The 14,959-nt window shown below is 45.5% G+C and overlaps 1 gene segment (V, D, J or C); it reads right to left on the bottom strand.

Annotated features, from left to right (window-relative positions):
* Positions 1-3,414: 3,414 nt before the first annotated feature.
* On the bottom strand, positions 3,415-13,101 carry LOC122101350 (the record flags this gene model as incomplete). The annotated part of the segment is given in 3 exon segments: positions 3,415-3,427; positions 8,751-8,872; positions 12,950-13,101. Coding segments are annotated over 3 exon segments (287 nt in total), but the record flags the coding sequence as incomplete, so codon positions are not given.
* Positions 13,102-14,959: the final 1,858 nt, after the last annotated feature.

Genomic DNA, 14,959 nt, shown 5'->3' with positions numbered 1-14,959 from the left:
GACGTCCTTTTTGCATGTCCTCTGCTATAAAGCAGCTCTGGGGGGAAGTCTCAGGAGGGCAGTGCACAGAGGAGATGCATGTGGATGACAGAGTTTGTTAGGTGAGTGGATGAACTATGATATGTACATAGTTGGTCCAATATCTCTAATCAATTGGCTTCAAGACTAACCACTACTTGAATATAGTCCTCTTCCAAGAAGTTTAAGTTTGCATCCTTCAATCAAGAATGCTGAGCCATATCGTTTCTTTTTTTTCTTTTTTTTTTTTTGGGGGGGGGCTGGTCATGGGGCCTGAATTCTGGGCCTGGGCACTGTCCCTCAGTTCTTCAGCTCAAGGTTAGTGCTCTACCACTTGAGCCACAGTGCCACTTCCGGCTTTTTGCTTATGTGGTGCTGAGGAATTGAACCCAGGGCCTCATGCATGCAAGGCAAGTGCTCTACCACTGAGCCACCTTCCCAGCCCTGCCATATGGTTTCTTACAAACTGTTTTTCCCTTTTCCTTTTGTATTGTCTGTATCTAATCACATTGCCTGATAACTGCAAACAACCTCACTGAAGATAAATGATTACATGAACCTCACAGTCACCGAGTATGCACTTGACATGCATTGGCATATGGACAACTACACAATATCTGTACAAGTCTTTGCCAGTTCATCAATGGGTTTTCCAACAGTTGAATGTTGAGGGTTCCTCTCACATTCTGGACATACAAATGTTCTTAAGTATGTGATTTGCCAACATTTCTTCTATTTGAAGGCCTTTCCTTTATTTATTTGATTATTGCTTGAGAGAAAAATAAATTTTTGAAGTTTGATGTGCTCCAACTTACAACTGTAATCCATCCTGATATAAAATCTAAAGTTAGCCTGGTGTCAATGGCCACGCCTGTAATCCTAGCTACTCAGGAAACTGAGATCTGATGGTGGCAGTTCAAAGCCAGCCTGGGCAGGAAAGTCCGTGAGATGCTTATCTCCAATAAACTACTCAGAAAACCAGAAGTGGTGCTATGGCTCAAATGTTAGAATACTGGCCTTGAGCTGAAGAGCTGAGGGATAGCACCCAGGCCCAGAGTTGAGGCCCCACAACTGACAAAAAAAGTAAAAACATAAAATAAAACCTAAAATTATTAGTTGATTCTTCCATGTGCTCTAACATCCACATAGAAGAAACCATTTTCTTGTGTCTTCACTGGAGCTATGACCAGTCATTAATATGTGTGTGCATATGTGTAGGTGTGTGTGAGCATGTGTGCAGAGGTAATACTATGAGACCATTTTATAATACTACTCACAAGTGTGGCTACTTACTCAAATTTGAGTCAAAAGTGTCATAAGGATTGTGCTTCTGGGTTCCATAACTTGGAGGTCCAAGGGGAAAGTCAGGTCTTGGTCCCCAGCACATCAGTACAGAGAGGAGGTCTGTAGAGCACATGGGCAGCAAAGATGGCGCTAAGAGGGGGTTGAGTGGGCAGAGCCCAATTTACTATAGAGCACATGGGCAGCAAAGATGGTGCTGGGAGAGTAGAGTGGGCAGAGCCCAATTGACCTTCTGATCAGTGCCTAACCAGCCCGTGAAGGCTCAGGTGCGTGATAGGGTGTGACCTTGACAGTGATTGGTTCCTCTTCCTCCCTTGCCATGCCACCTGCCCTTTTTGGCTTTAAAAAGGGCTGCTCTCTTTTAATAAATGAGTTTTCTACCTGCTGGATTTGGCTCCCTGCTGTGTCTGTGGGCTGAGGGAGGCTGGGGAATGGGCGAGCACCACACTTACCTCTCCTCGGACCCCATCCGTCTTTCGTGGGATGGACGAAGACCCAACAGAGGTCAACGTTTAGAATGGGCCTGGTGGGAGGGGTGCAGACCCTTGGCCTGAGGTTGAACAGGACAGAGCCTCCCTCAGGATCAGAGACCCTGATGTCGACGTTTAAAATGTGTGTGTGTGTGTCTTATGTTAAAATTTTAGCAGAACACAGAAGGAGCTGCAGTGTGGGTCTGGTTGGGGGTGGCTGCCTCTGGAATGTCCCTGGTTCTCCTTTCTGTTTTCCTGGTCAGCAGCCCTGGCCTCTCTTTGTCCACAGCAAATCTTAGGCTTTGTTCCTCTGGCCACCACCATACTGCGGCACCTCTTAATAGAACTCTCTGTTCATTATCCATTGATTCTTTATGACTCCATTATCCTGTTTCCTCTCCTCATGTTTTATTAGAAGTAATCAAAGAAAGCAATCCTGAATGCTTGACACTGCTGAGAGATTCAGACTCCCATAAGCTTGCTGGCCTACCCTAGGTGGACTTCTACAGTCATCCATGATGTGAATGTACTTCAGCCACTTCTGCCATGTTCTCCCTAGGATGTCCTGTTTGTTCTATTTGGTGTCAGTCAGTCTGTCTTCCCACTCCATCCTGTCCACAGTCATTTCCTGTCCACCCTTACAGGAAGACAAACAAAGGCTGTGGACACTGGGCCATGCAATCCATCCACCTTCTCCAGATAGACGAGCCATGCGTGATCCCCAGGAAGACGCATCCAGCAGTGTGGCTGAGCCCCCAGTGCACACGCAGCCATTTGCAGTTGCACAGGCATGAAAGCGAGTGTGAACATGAGTGTGTCAAGTCAGACACCGGATCTGCTGCGCACTCAACTGATTTGCCATGAGTCTGATGAGCATTGGCCTGTGCAGGAGGATGGAGGCCTGGTCCTGTCAGCTGTGAGCTCATGAGTCTGCTGTCACCACTCCATTCACAGCCTGGTCCCAATTCTGTGCTAACCAGGAAGCCCTGTGAGTTTCTGTCCTGAACCTGCTGGGAAAGCACACACCGAGTAGCCCTGATCTCTCCAGACCCATCCTGGGGCCTGTGGCAGAGCCATTTCTGCCTTGGCCCTCACTTCTCTGTCAGGCACCTGCCTTGTGTTCAATTAGAAGGGCGCCCAGCCTCTGTGTCCCTACAGGCAGCGCAGGGGAGACATCAGCTTGGGTCCTAGGAGCCCTGTGAGGGTGGAGGCCCAGACCCCAGGGCTACCTCCTTACTCACACCTGCAGCTGACGCGGGCTCAGCGCCCCCTGCTGGCCTAGGCTATGTGCATGTTTGTGTCTGGGCTCCCACTGGGCTCCTCTCACTGTGTCTCTTGCACAGTAATACAGGGCCGTGTCCGCGGTTCTCAGGCTGCTCATTTGCAGGTACAGCGTGCTTTTACTGTTGTCTCTGGAGATGGTGAACCGGCCCTTCACAGATCTGGATAGTATGTGCTACCGCCATCTGGATTAATTTGTGCAACCCACTCTAGCCTTTTCCCTGGAGCCTGGCAGACCCAGCTCATCCAGTAATTACTTAAGGTGAATCCGGAGGCTGCTCAGGAGAGTCTCAGGGACCCCCCAGGCTGCACCAAGCCTCCCCCAGACTCCACCAGCTGCACCTCACACTGCACACCTGCAAACACAGAGAATCCAGGTCAGCAATGGTCACACATATCCACTGTTCCTCCCACTCAGTTCCACTCACACACCCAGTGTCCCTTCTTCTCTGCAAATTACCTTGTAAAATGGCCACAAGGAAAACCCAGGTCAGAGCCCCCTCCATGGTGGAAGTCTGTCCCCAGTGCCGATCTCAGGATGGAACCCTTGGAAGTCAGGCCTGACGTGCAGAGCTGCAGCTTTTCATGAGCAGAGGGAGGCCCCATTTGCATGTCCTCTTGGTATATAGCCAGCTCTGGGGTGGAATCTGAGCAAAGGCAGTGCAGAGAAGACAGGAGAATCAGGCAGTCAGCAGTGACAATGATTACATGGAAGAGAACACGGACCTCATCCCACAGCAGAGCGAATGCTTTAGGAGATCTCATCTTACTGCATTTTACACAGCACAGTCAGTCATCAATCACATTAGGTGTCATGATGTGTGCATGTGTCACATTGTTTGGTGGTATGAATTTGTAATTGAAGAGTCTCTTGATTGCTAGAGAGGTGCATTGCCCTTGAGCTGTGTGTCCAACCGTCTTTGCTGTATTTTTCTTTAGTGATTTGGGATATGGCCATGCATTTTTCCTGGTGGTATGGGCTGTGTTCTCCTATCTGTGCTTTCTGTGCAGCTGAATGGATTGCTGTGCATGACTGTGTTTATCTCTGGGCTGACACTGTGTCTCTGGGACTGGCTCCAGTCATTCTTGCCAGTCTCCCCTACCGAGGAGGGGCAACCAACCCATCTGATCATTTTGTCACTTTTAAACTATGGAAATGCACTTATTTTATTTGCTGGAAACTTGTTCAGCTTTACCACATAGAGGACTTATTTATAACATTTCATAAGCACCACAGCACAGGGAAATCTGCTTCACCAGCAGCAGAGTCAGGAAATGGGGCATTCTTCCGGAAGCAAGTGCTTGGCTTCCGCTCTACCCCCTCCTCCCACCAGCAGTGGATGTGGGTTAAGGAAAGCTGTGTGCTTCCTACTGCAAATATGCTAAGGGGATCATTTTAGGATGGTTGTTTTATGTTTACTTTTCATCTCCTTTTATTTTTGGCATTTGGGTTTGAAATCTCAGCCTTGTGTTTGCTCAGCACGCTCTCTACCATGTCTTCAGCTCCTTTGACTCCATGCTGTTTCTCACATAGGGTGAAATGACTTTGTCCAGGGCTGGCCTCATGCTGTTATCTTCCTAGGATGCCCATTATATTTGAGTTTACAGGTGTGGGCCCCATGCCTGGATTATTGTGAGATACGGTCTCAACTTCTTGTGCAGGCTGGCCTCAATCCATAGTTTGCTGGATGTTTTCCCCTGCATACCCACCAAGTTCAGCTCAGTGGTGTCTTAGTCCATTCTTGGTGGTATAAATGTATCCCCAACTGGGAAACCTATACAGGGTGAGGATTTGTTTCTCATAGTCTGGGGTCAAGGTGTTCAAAGTCAAGCACTTTACTGTCTGCTTTGAGCTGGTTTTCTGCTTCCTAGGTGGTCTACATGCTGTGTTCTCGTGTGGCAGAAGAGACACATGGGTGCTTCCCTTGCAGGATGGGAAGGAAAGATCAGCTCCCTTCCTCAAGGGGACAGGAGGACACTCACCATCCATGAGTCAGGCTGCTTCCCTGCAAGGGTTAAATTCCAGATCATGAATGTTGGGGAGCCAAGGCACGCACCCCATAGCTTCCCACCTCAGCCTGGACTCCTTTCACATTGTACCTTCCAAATGATTTATCCATAGCACCTGCAGCAAAGCACTAGTGCCCCAGGGCTAATTTTACATTCAGATTCCAAGGTTTTGCTATCGTCTGAATCACACAGTTTTGAGTCACAAGTTACGTGTGTTGTAAATACAATGTGAGCCTGGAATAGGGCAGATATTCCCAAAGGGATGATGGGAAAGACAGGGTAACCATAGTTACCAACGAAATCCAACATCAACTGAGAGACATGATGCCTGAGAGATTGAATGATTTTCCATGACTTGAGTTCCTGCTGGGCTCACACAGTGTGGCCGTGCACACATGAGGTCTCACACATATGTACTGTACTGTGTACAGGTGTGCACACACAGTGTGGACGCACACAGGAGGTCTCACACATATATACTGTACTGTGTACAGGTGTGCACACACAGTGTGGATGTGCACACACGAGGTCTCACATATATATACTGTGCTGTGTACAGGTGTGCACACACAGTGTGGACATGCACACACAAGGTCTCACACATGTGTGCACACACAGTGTGGATGTGCACACAAGAGGTATCACACATATATACTGTACTGTGCACAGGTGTGCATAAACTGTGGACGAACATACACGAGGTCTCACACATATATACTGTACTGTGTACAGGTGTGCACACACAGTGTGGACGTGCACACAAGAGGTATCACACATTTATACTGTACTGTGCACAGGTGTGCATAAACTGTGGACGAACATACACGAGGTCTCACACATATATACTGTACTGTGTACAGGTGTGCACACACAGTGTGGATGTATACACATGAGGTCTCACTCATTTATATACTGTACTGGGTACAGGTGTGCATACACAGTGTGGACTTGGATACATGAGGTCTCTCTCTCTCTGTCTCTGTCTCTGCCTCTCTCTCTCTCTTGTGCACACACACACACACACACACGGTACAGGGCACACCTGGGCAAGGAGCCCCATGCGTGGGGTCTGTGTGTCTGCAGCTCTTCCAGGCTGGATTTTCACTGAGCTTTGTCATGTGCAGTACTGAACACAGGTCACCCCACAGGTCAGTTAGGCTTTGCTCTCTGGGGTGCTGAGCCCATAGTTCTGAGGACGCTGTCCAGTGGTCTTCCTGTGCTGTCCCCATTTCTCTAGTTGTCTCTGCCTGTCCCCAGCCATCCATGAATCAGACAGTCTCCACACATCCATCTTGGATTCTTTGCCCTGCAGAGAGACCGTGTGACACCCTGAGGCCTGAGTTCCGTACAGGGTCAGCACTGAGGCCCACGCTGCCAGGACACAGGAGTCACCCCTGGGAAGACTGAGATGGCCACATGGGCAGGCAGGGCAGTGTGGAGGAGGTCTGTCCAGGGCGTCCTGGGCTGCACGGTGCCCGCACCATTCATGCCTCGCTCTGCCCTCATCCTGAGCCCTGCGTCTGTGACTGAGTGGCTGCTCGAAGGCTCCGTTCAGGTCTCAGCTCAGGGAGCTGCACTTGGCTTCCTCTTTCCATCACAGTGTCTTATCAGAGCTCCTGGACCACTCCAGCGTTCATGCTGAAACTTTGCCACTTTTTTTAAAGCTAGTCCTGGGCCTTGATACCTGGGCTCTCTCCCTGAGCTCTGTTTGCTCAATACTAGCACTCACTCTACCACCAGAGCTATAGCACCACTTCTGGCTTTTTCTGTGATTAACTGGAGAAGAATCTCTTGAACTTTCCTGCATAGGGTGATTTCGAACTGTGATCCTCAGATCTGAGCCTCCTGAGTAACTAGGATGACAGGCATGAGCCACCTGCACCCTGCTAATGCTGATTTTCTTTTTTGTACTTTGCTGAAATTACTTCTATATCCAAATGTTTTAGGTAGGATCTTTTGGTCTTTCAACAGTGTCACATATTCAGCAATGAAGGTATTTTAACAGCATCATTATGTTGTCATCCCTTGCTTGGCACATAGGCAGATTACAGAATACTGTTACTGTAAATACTAACTTGAAAAGATGAGTAAAAAGGAATTGAGGCAGAGACTTGTTCTTTGTCTTTATACCCAAAAGTCATATAGTTGAATTATGTAGTAATTGTATTTTTAATGTACTGATTAATTGTATTGAGGAAGCGCTGCACTATCTCCATAGTGAGTGGTCTAATCTGTGTGATCTCCTTTACTGTACAGTAGGCCTTGCTTCCCCTGCCCTCCCATCTCACCAACATGCATTGTCTTTCTTCTTATTCTCCTTTGTTTATGGAAGACAGACATTCTGCTAGGGGCAAAATTCGATATCAATGTAGTTTTGAATTGTATTATTTGATGGATAACTATACTGAGGATTATTCTCATACATTCCTTATTCATATATCTATTTCTTAGTTACAGGTGCCTATTAAGTTTATTGGATAAATTCTTGATTGGATTACTTGTTTTTGATGTTTAATAATTTAACTCTTTAAACTTTCTGGATAGTGTTTCCCTGTTGGATGAATGTATACCAAAAATTTTCTTCATTTAGCAAATTTGTTTCTTTCCTGTTCAGATTTTACTTTGATATACTATTAGTCAATTCATGCTATTTTGTTTCCTGATCTATCTGTGTTCCATTAGTTTCTTTGCCTGTGCACAGCTCTTGCATAATTCTCCTGCCCCTTCTCCCACCAAGTGTACTGCCCAGAGATAAATGTGGATAAATCAGAATAATCTCCATGTTCTATCTCTTCATCAGTGATACTGCATTAGGATAAAATGTGATAACCAAGCAACAAATCAGTTTTGAAAATATATGTAAATAGATATTTGTAGTAGCATGTACCTCACCCAGAAGCCAACCCAAATATAAATCATTGACTATTAAAGATCACAGGTGGAAACATGTCCTCAAGGAGAAGCGACTGTCTAGGTGCAAGTCCTGTTGTGCTGTGTTCCAGAGAGAAAGGTCACATATGTGGAGGTTTTCAACCACCAGTTCATGTTAAACACTCAAATTTAGATTTTATTATACTTTGGTGCTTTTCTTATATTTTATTTTATTTAGAATTATTTTCCTGATGGCTTTCCCTTGAGTGTTTCTGCAAACATCGGGTGCTTTGTGATACATCTGTGCCACTCACAGAGACACAAATATTCACATGATCACACACGTGTTTGCTATATGCACACATGGCTGTGATGATCGTCCTCTCTGGGGCCATTCTGGTTGTGATATTCCCCCCACCCACTGTGTTTTCTCCTCCTTCCAATATTCTGCATCCAGCTGAAGCTATTAGACCACAATGCTGCCCTCTTTTTGGACAGCATGTGATGGAGTCAGAGGTCCCAGCTCCTAAGAGAGGATTTCACTGTAGACTCTTCAGCGTCTTTATGCTGAGAGCTGTTAGGGGAGCAATGTTTACTCTACAAATTAGTGCCAGCTGCAATCAATTTCTCTCCCATTCCAGGACCTGTCAACATTTCCATGAGACTATTCTGCAGATGAGCAAAACTCCCTTTCCTACCTTTCCCAGCTCTAAATTACAACCTCCACCACAGGTTGTGTGCAGCTATTGCTGCTGTCTGGTGCAGCAGGAGCAGCTTCTCTCTCAGAGTTTCTGGCACCTTCTGGATGTGGTTTCCACACTGTGCCTTGCACAGCCGTACACAGCCATGTCCTCGGCCTTCAGGCTGCTGCTGATCTGCAGATGTGCTGTGCTGGCAGAGAGTTCCAGGGAGAAGACAAACTGAGGAGGATTAACATTGTGAAAATTGCAGTTTTGCCAAAAAGCTATCTACAAATTCAGTATCCAAATTCAATATTCCAACAACACTCTTTAATGGAATAGAAGAAGCAATCCAAAAATGTAGATGGAATAATAGAAGACCCCAGACAGCAAAATAATCCTTAACAGGTAGAACAGTGTTGGAGAAATATCAATACCAAACTTCAAACTCTGTTATAAAGCCATAGTTATATAAAAACAGCTTGGCACTGGCACATGAACAGGCCTGAGGACCAATGGAATAGAACTGAAGACCCACTGACCTATGGCCACCTAACCTTTGATAAGGGAGACAAAAACATCAGATGGAAGAAAGACAGCCTCTTCAACCAATGCTGCTGGGCAGAATTGGCTATACATAGAAATCTTGAAGTTAGATCCTTATATATCACCCTGAACCAGAATAAATTCCAAATGGATCAAAGACCTCAGGGTAAAAGCAAATACTCTAGGAACATTACAGGAACAGATAATGGAAGCACTAGGGCTCCTTGGCACAAGTTGAAACTTCCTAACTAAAGATCCAGAATCACAAAAAAATCAAAGAAAAACTGGATAAATGGGATTGCATTGAACTGCAGAGCTTCTGCATGGCAAAGGACATAGCTAGCAAGATAAAAAGACAGCCCATGGATTGGGAGAAAATCTTCACTAGCTATACAACAGACATGGTCCTCATATCAAAAAATACTTAGAGCTCAAAAAATTAACCGCCCAAAACAAATCCTCAAAGAAACAACCATTCCATTAATAAGTGTGCTAAAGAATTAAAGAGATTTCTCTTGAAAGGAAATAAGATGGTCAATCTACACACGAAAAAATGATGAACATCTCTGTCCTTAAAAGAAATGCAAATTGAAACTACACTGAGATTCCAGTTAGAATGGACATGATCGAGAAAACAAATAATAACAGATGCTGGTGGGGATGTGGCCAAAAGAGAATTCTATCATAACATTTGTGGGAATATAATCTGGTCCAACCATTCTGGGAAGCAGTATGGAGGTTCCTCAAAAGACTAAACATAGAATTCCCCTATGACCCAGAAATCTCATTCCTGGGCATTTATCCAAATGATTACTAACACTAAAGCTACCCACACAACTGTGTTCGTTGCAGTGTTTACCATAGCTAATATATGGAATCAACCCAGATGTCCCTCAGTAGATGAATGGATCATTCATATGTAATACACACACACACACACACACACACACACACACACACACACACACACACACACACACACAATGGAATTCTATGCCTCCATCAGAAAGAATGACATTGTCCCATTCATAAAAAACAATGGAAAGACTTGAAGAAAATCATACTAAATGAAGTAAGCTAGACTCAAAGAAACATAGGCTCCATGGTTTCCCTCATTTGTAACAATTAGTATATGCTTAGGATAGTCCTAGCAGAGGATCATAATAGCCCAATAACTATGTATGTATGACCACATAAAATGATACTAATTGAAATGGTCTCCACAATATGAAAATGAGAGGGTGTTTGTTGCTGTTGTTTTTCTAATTTTTAGTGTACTGTTTGCCGTTATTTTTTGTCTTTCATTTCTTTCTCCTCTGGTTTATTCCCCATGGTCAATGTTTCTGATCTTGGTATCCATTGTCTTGTACTTAAGTTTATCTGATTTGGGGAAAGAAAGGGGAACCACAGCAAAGGGTGAACCAATGCAACAGAGATACTCACTAGACACTATGTTGGAAATGAACTGCATACATTTGGGGGAGAGAAGGCAGGGGGGAGGGAAAGCAGTGAAAATGAGGAATGAGATAACGCTGGTCAAAAGGAAATGTATTCATTACCTTACCTCTGTAACTGTAACCCTTCTGAACATCACCTTCACAATAACAGAAAATAATATGTATAATAGCAATAAAGCAGCTTATGAATATAAAGAAATATGATACCACTAGTAGAAATTCCAATTGTATTGATTGTATAGGAAACAATTCCTCTGCTATCAAAACAGAAGGGATTGGACTTATTTTAAAATTTACTTCTAAGAACTATCACATCCTCCCATTTAGAAGCACAAGTTCATTGTTACATGGAACAATTATCAACATTTGGAATGTTGACATTGGAAACTTTCAAACTGCTTTAGAGTGTGTAAATAAGTAGAGTGCTTTCATTGCATCATTACAAAAAGCAGACACATTCTTGAGGAGGCTGCAGATTCTGCACTGAGTGCATGGCGGGCACTGACAGAAAATAAGATTCTACATATTTGTGATCTTTAGGAATCATTTTACCCCATCTAGAAACTGTAAGGTCTGCTCCTGCATGGCTAGCAGACTCCACCCTCCTCGCAGCAAAGTCTCCACCCAGTACCTGCGTTACCTAGGCAACTGGCACATCTGGAAGGGGTCACATCTGCATCTGCTGAGGTCACATCTGAATTTGATGTGGCCACACCTTTCTCCACCCATACCCTAGATAAGGCCTAGCCCAGGGCCAGACTCTCCCTCTCTGCTCTCTTCTAGCTCTTTTTTTAGCTCTTTTCTCTCTCTCTTTTCTCTCTTTCCCAGCTCTCTCTCTTTCCCAGGCCTTTCCCAGCCACATGGAGTGCCAACCTTGCCTGGTCCCAGCAGGTCTACTGAATAAACTTACCCCTTACCCAAATACCACGTGCGTGGTGCTGTTCTTACTTGGCTACCTCTTTTTAAAAACCTAACAGAAACCTAAAATGCCAGCCAAGAAACATCTTCTTGGTGTGTATCTTAAGTTATCGCAGGTCCACTGGGCAAGGCACAACAAACATCTGCATGCAATTCCGTCTGTCATCCATCATGATGTCTGTCATTCATCATGATGTCTCGCAGGGGTGTGGCTTGCAGAGACAGAAACACTGTCCCTGAAGTCCAGTCTCTTCTGAAGGTCTCCTATGTCCCCAGTCATCAAGGTGATCCACGACAGTCTGAGCAGGGAAAAGTCAGCACTATACCCACACCACCTGTGGCAAGGTCAGACGTATCCCAGACTCCTAATGACCACTTCACAGTGGTCACAATGCCTCTACACAGAGGACAGCAGGAGGGTGCTGGGTAATGGAGAGTGAGAAATCCCACAACCTTTCCCTAGAGACTTACAGGAGTTACAGTCTGTGCCACCCCTGATTCCAGATAGAGAGATGAACCTGGGATTGAGAACAGAGACATGAACCCAGGACTGAGAACAGAGATATGAACCCGGATTGAGAACACAGGGCTTACTAGTTTCATGTTGTATTCTGGTGAGCAAAGAGAAAGGGAGATATAAGAATAAGGGTAATACAGTTAAAAAATAGTTAAAAATAAAAGTGATTCTGGTTGATATTTATGGTTCCATGATAAGACAGGGAGATTTGAACCTTGAGGTTTTATGGGTCAATGGCAGAGGAGACCTGGAGTGGGAGAGTTCCAGTCACAACATGAAATTTGAAGTCTATCCTCACCAGGCCTTCTGGAAAAACAATCACCAGTGGCCCTGAGCTTCCTCAGATGCTGATCCTGGGTACCACAGGGGAGTCAACTCTGCCCCTTCCCCAAAGCTACATTCTTCATTCTCTTCCTGTGAGATGTGTCATATATGTCAGCGTGTGTATGCATGTGTGTATACAATTACAAAAGCCAGATACTAACTTTACATTCAGAGACATCACAGATTAGAAAAGACCACAGCAATCCATAGGGAATCCCTGGGAAAACTGTTAAATGGAGATATGGCCCTGACCCAGGAGACCAGCTCCTGGCTTCTGTAGCATCTGCTCACAAAGCTGATTCTCAGCTTAGTGTGTTCTGGCTGCCCCCTGCTGGTCAAAATCGCCCCTGCCAGGAGGTTTGTGTCAGGGCTCAAACTGGAGTTTCTTCACTGTGTGGTAGTACAGTAATACATGGCTGTGTCCTCGGCCCGCAGGCTGTTCATCTGCAGATAAAGCATGCTCTTGCCATCATCTCTGGATATGGTGAATCTTCCTTTCACAGACGCAGCATATTCTGTTGTGTAACTATTAGCTTTGAGTCTAATTAAGCTAACCCACTCCAGCCCTTTCCCTGGAGCCTGGCGGACCCAGTACATCCAGTAATCACTGAAGGTGAATCCAGAGGCTTCACAAGAGAGTCTCAGGGACCCCCCAGGCTGCACCAAGCCTCCCCCAGACTCCACCAGCTGCACTTCACACTGCACACCTGCAAACACAGAGAATCCTGGTTAGGGAGCAGTTACAATACCTACTGTGCCAGTCTTATCCATTCATATAACCCGTATGTCAAGTCACCTACAAACTACCTTTTAAAATAGCAACAAGGAATAGCCAGCTCAGCTGCAGATCCATGATATGTTCTGATCACAAAGTGCAGGGAATCCAGGACCAGGCTCCTCTCAGAGCTACATGTTCCAGACTAGGGGCTGGTTTTCAAGGGCAGCAGCAGGCCCGATTTGCATGTCTTCCTGCTATATAGAAAGCTCTGCAGTTGGAGCCTACACACTGTGCTTTGTGTGTAGATGAGAGAGAGAGAAATTGAGCCAAGGGCTGCTGTGTGCATGTGGAGCAAGGGATTCAACTACACAAGGGAACAAAATGATCTAAGGGGCAGAGGTGGAGAGGGCTGACTCTTCCATCCTGAGACAGGTGTGGACCTGGGAAGGCAGTCCAGATAGGACCAGTGTGCTAGTGGACTGAGCTATTTGGACAGGAACTTTCTTGGTTCCATTCAGTGTTCAGACTACTAACAGACAGCACATTCTGGATAGCTTGACAGAATGATTTTCACCCCTTTCTGCAGTCTGGAATCCAAGGTCAAAGTGGCAGAGTACTTGTTTCCTAGTCACTCACTTTTCAAGGTTTGATGAAAGGCAGGTGAACACCTACTGACCATTTACGTGCATCTACCTTCTTAAATTACACAAAATAATTGGCCATGTTGTCACATGGGGCCCTGTGAATTTTGGGAATGCAATGTAGCCCACACCACCAGTGTAGAGGTGATCAAAATCCTTGACATGTTCTATCAAGAGATAAAATGAAGTCATTTGAAAATCAGCCTTAAGGAGAGTCATTTCTTAGGGAGATCTGCTATCATGGTAATCTTGACAGATGAAGTGTATCTAGTGTTTTCCTCTCTACAGGTCTTCCCCATTCACTCAGCCTCTTCCCAGTTGGAGGGTCCCACTTCTAGTGTAAACACTGATGCTAAAGTAGTGAGAGTCAGTAGAGGCATGGGACATGACCTGTGAGGGCTTTAGCAGGCCACCACTGTATCTGGGCCAAGACATTGGAACACACATAACGGCAGAGCCATGAGCTCACCCAGAGCCTCCCCACACAATCCTACCAGAATCCTTGAGATATTCATATTTGTCTGCTCCAGCGGGAAAACAAAACCCATCCTTCCCTTCATGTGGTCAGAGTCCATGCATCACATGAAATGTTTCAAAGATGTAGAAGCTTCGTACTGATTGTGTAATTTGTGATTTGCATGGGGATGCATCCCCATGTGAACACATAGCAGAGAGACTAGAGAGCCCAGTTAACTGACTCCCACAGGGAGAAGGCTGCTGCCTGGTCCCTCAGCCCATCTCTTCTGTCATCCTCGCCATTCGAGATCCCTCATCTGTCAGAGTTGTGGTGAAGGAGCTGATCAGAGAGCCAGATGTGCATACACACACATGTACACACACATACAAGAAGTCTGTCCATTACATTTTACATGCATCTGTTATATTTTGACTCACTCAAGCTCCTCTGGATGGTCTACTGCCTGTATCTCAAGGTAGCACTAAGCTGACCGTCTCCCTGTGAAACAGAAATGCTATGAGCACTCACCTTGAATTGAGCAGGGAATACCTGCTCTGTCTGCCAGCATCTCACACCTGTGAGACTGAGTATCCTTCCCTTCCCCCCCTCCACTCAGAACAGCATCATCACCATAACTTTGACTCATCTTCACCTAGCTGTCTCTGAAAAACTATTTTCTCTATGTGAACACAACAGTGACCTTAGGTATTTCACCCTAACTCTTCAAGAATATTCGTTGAGTGGAATGA

Source organism: Dipodomys spectabilis, unplaced genomic scaffold (genome assembly GCF_019054845.1).
Source record: "Dipodomys spectabilis isolate Male_0828 unplaced genomic scaffold, ASM1905484v1 ptg000657l, whole genome shotgun sequence".
Classification (NCBI taxonomy): domain Eukaryota; kingdom Metazoa; phylum Chordata; class Mammalia; order Rodentia; family Heteromyidae; genus Dipodomys; species Dipodomys spectabilis.
The sequence above is the reverse complement of the archived record's forward strand: the minus strand, read 5'-3'. Positions and strand labels throughout refer to the sequence as shown.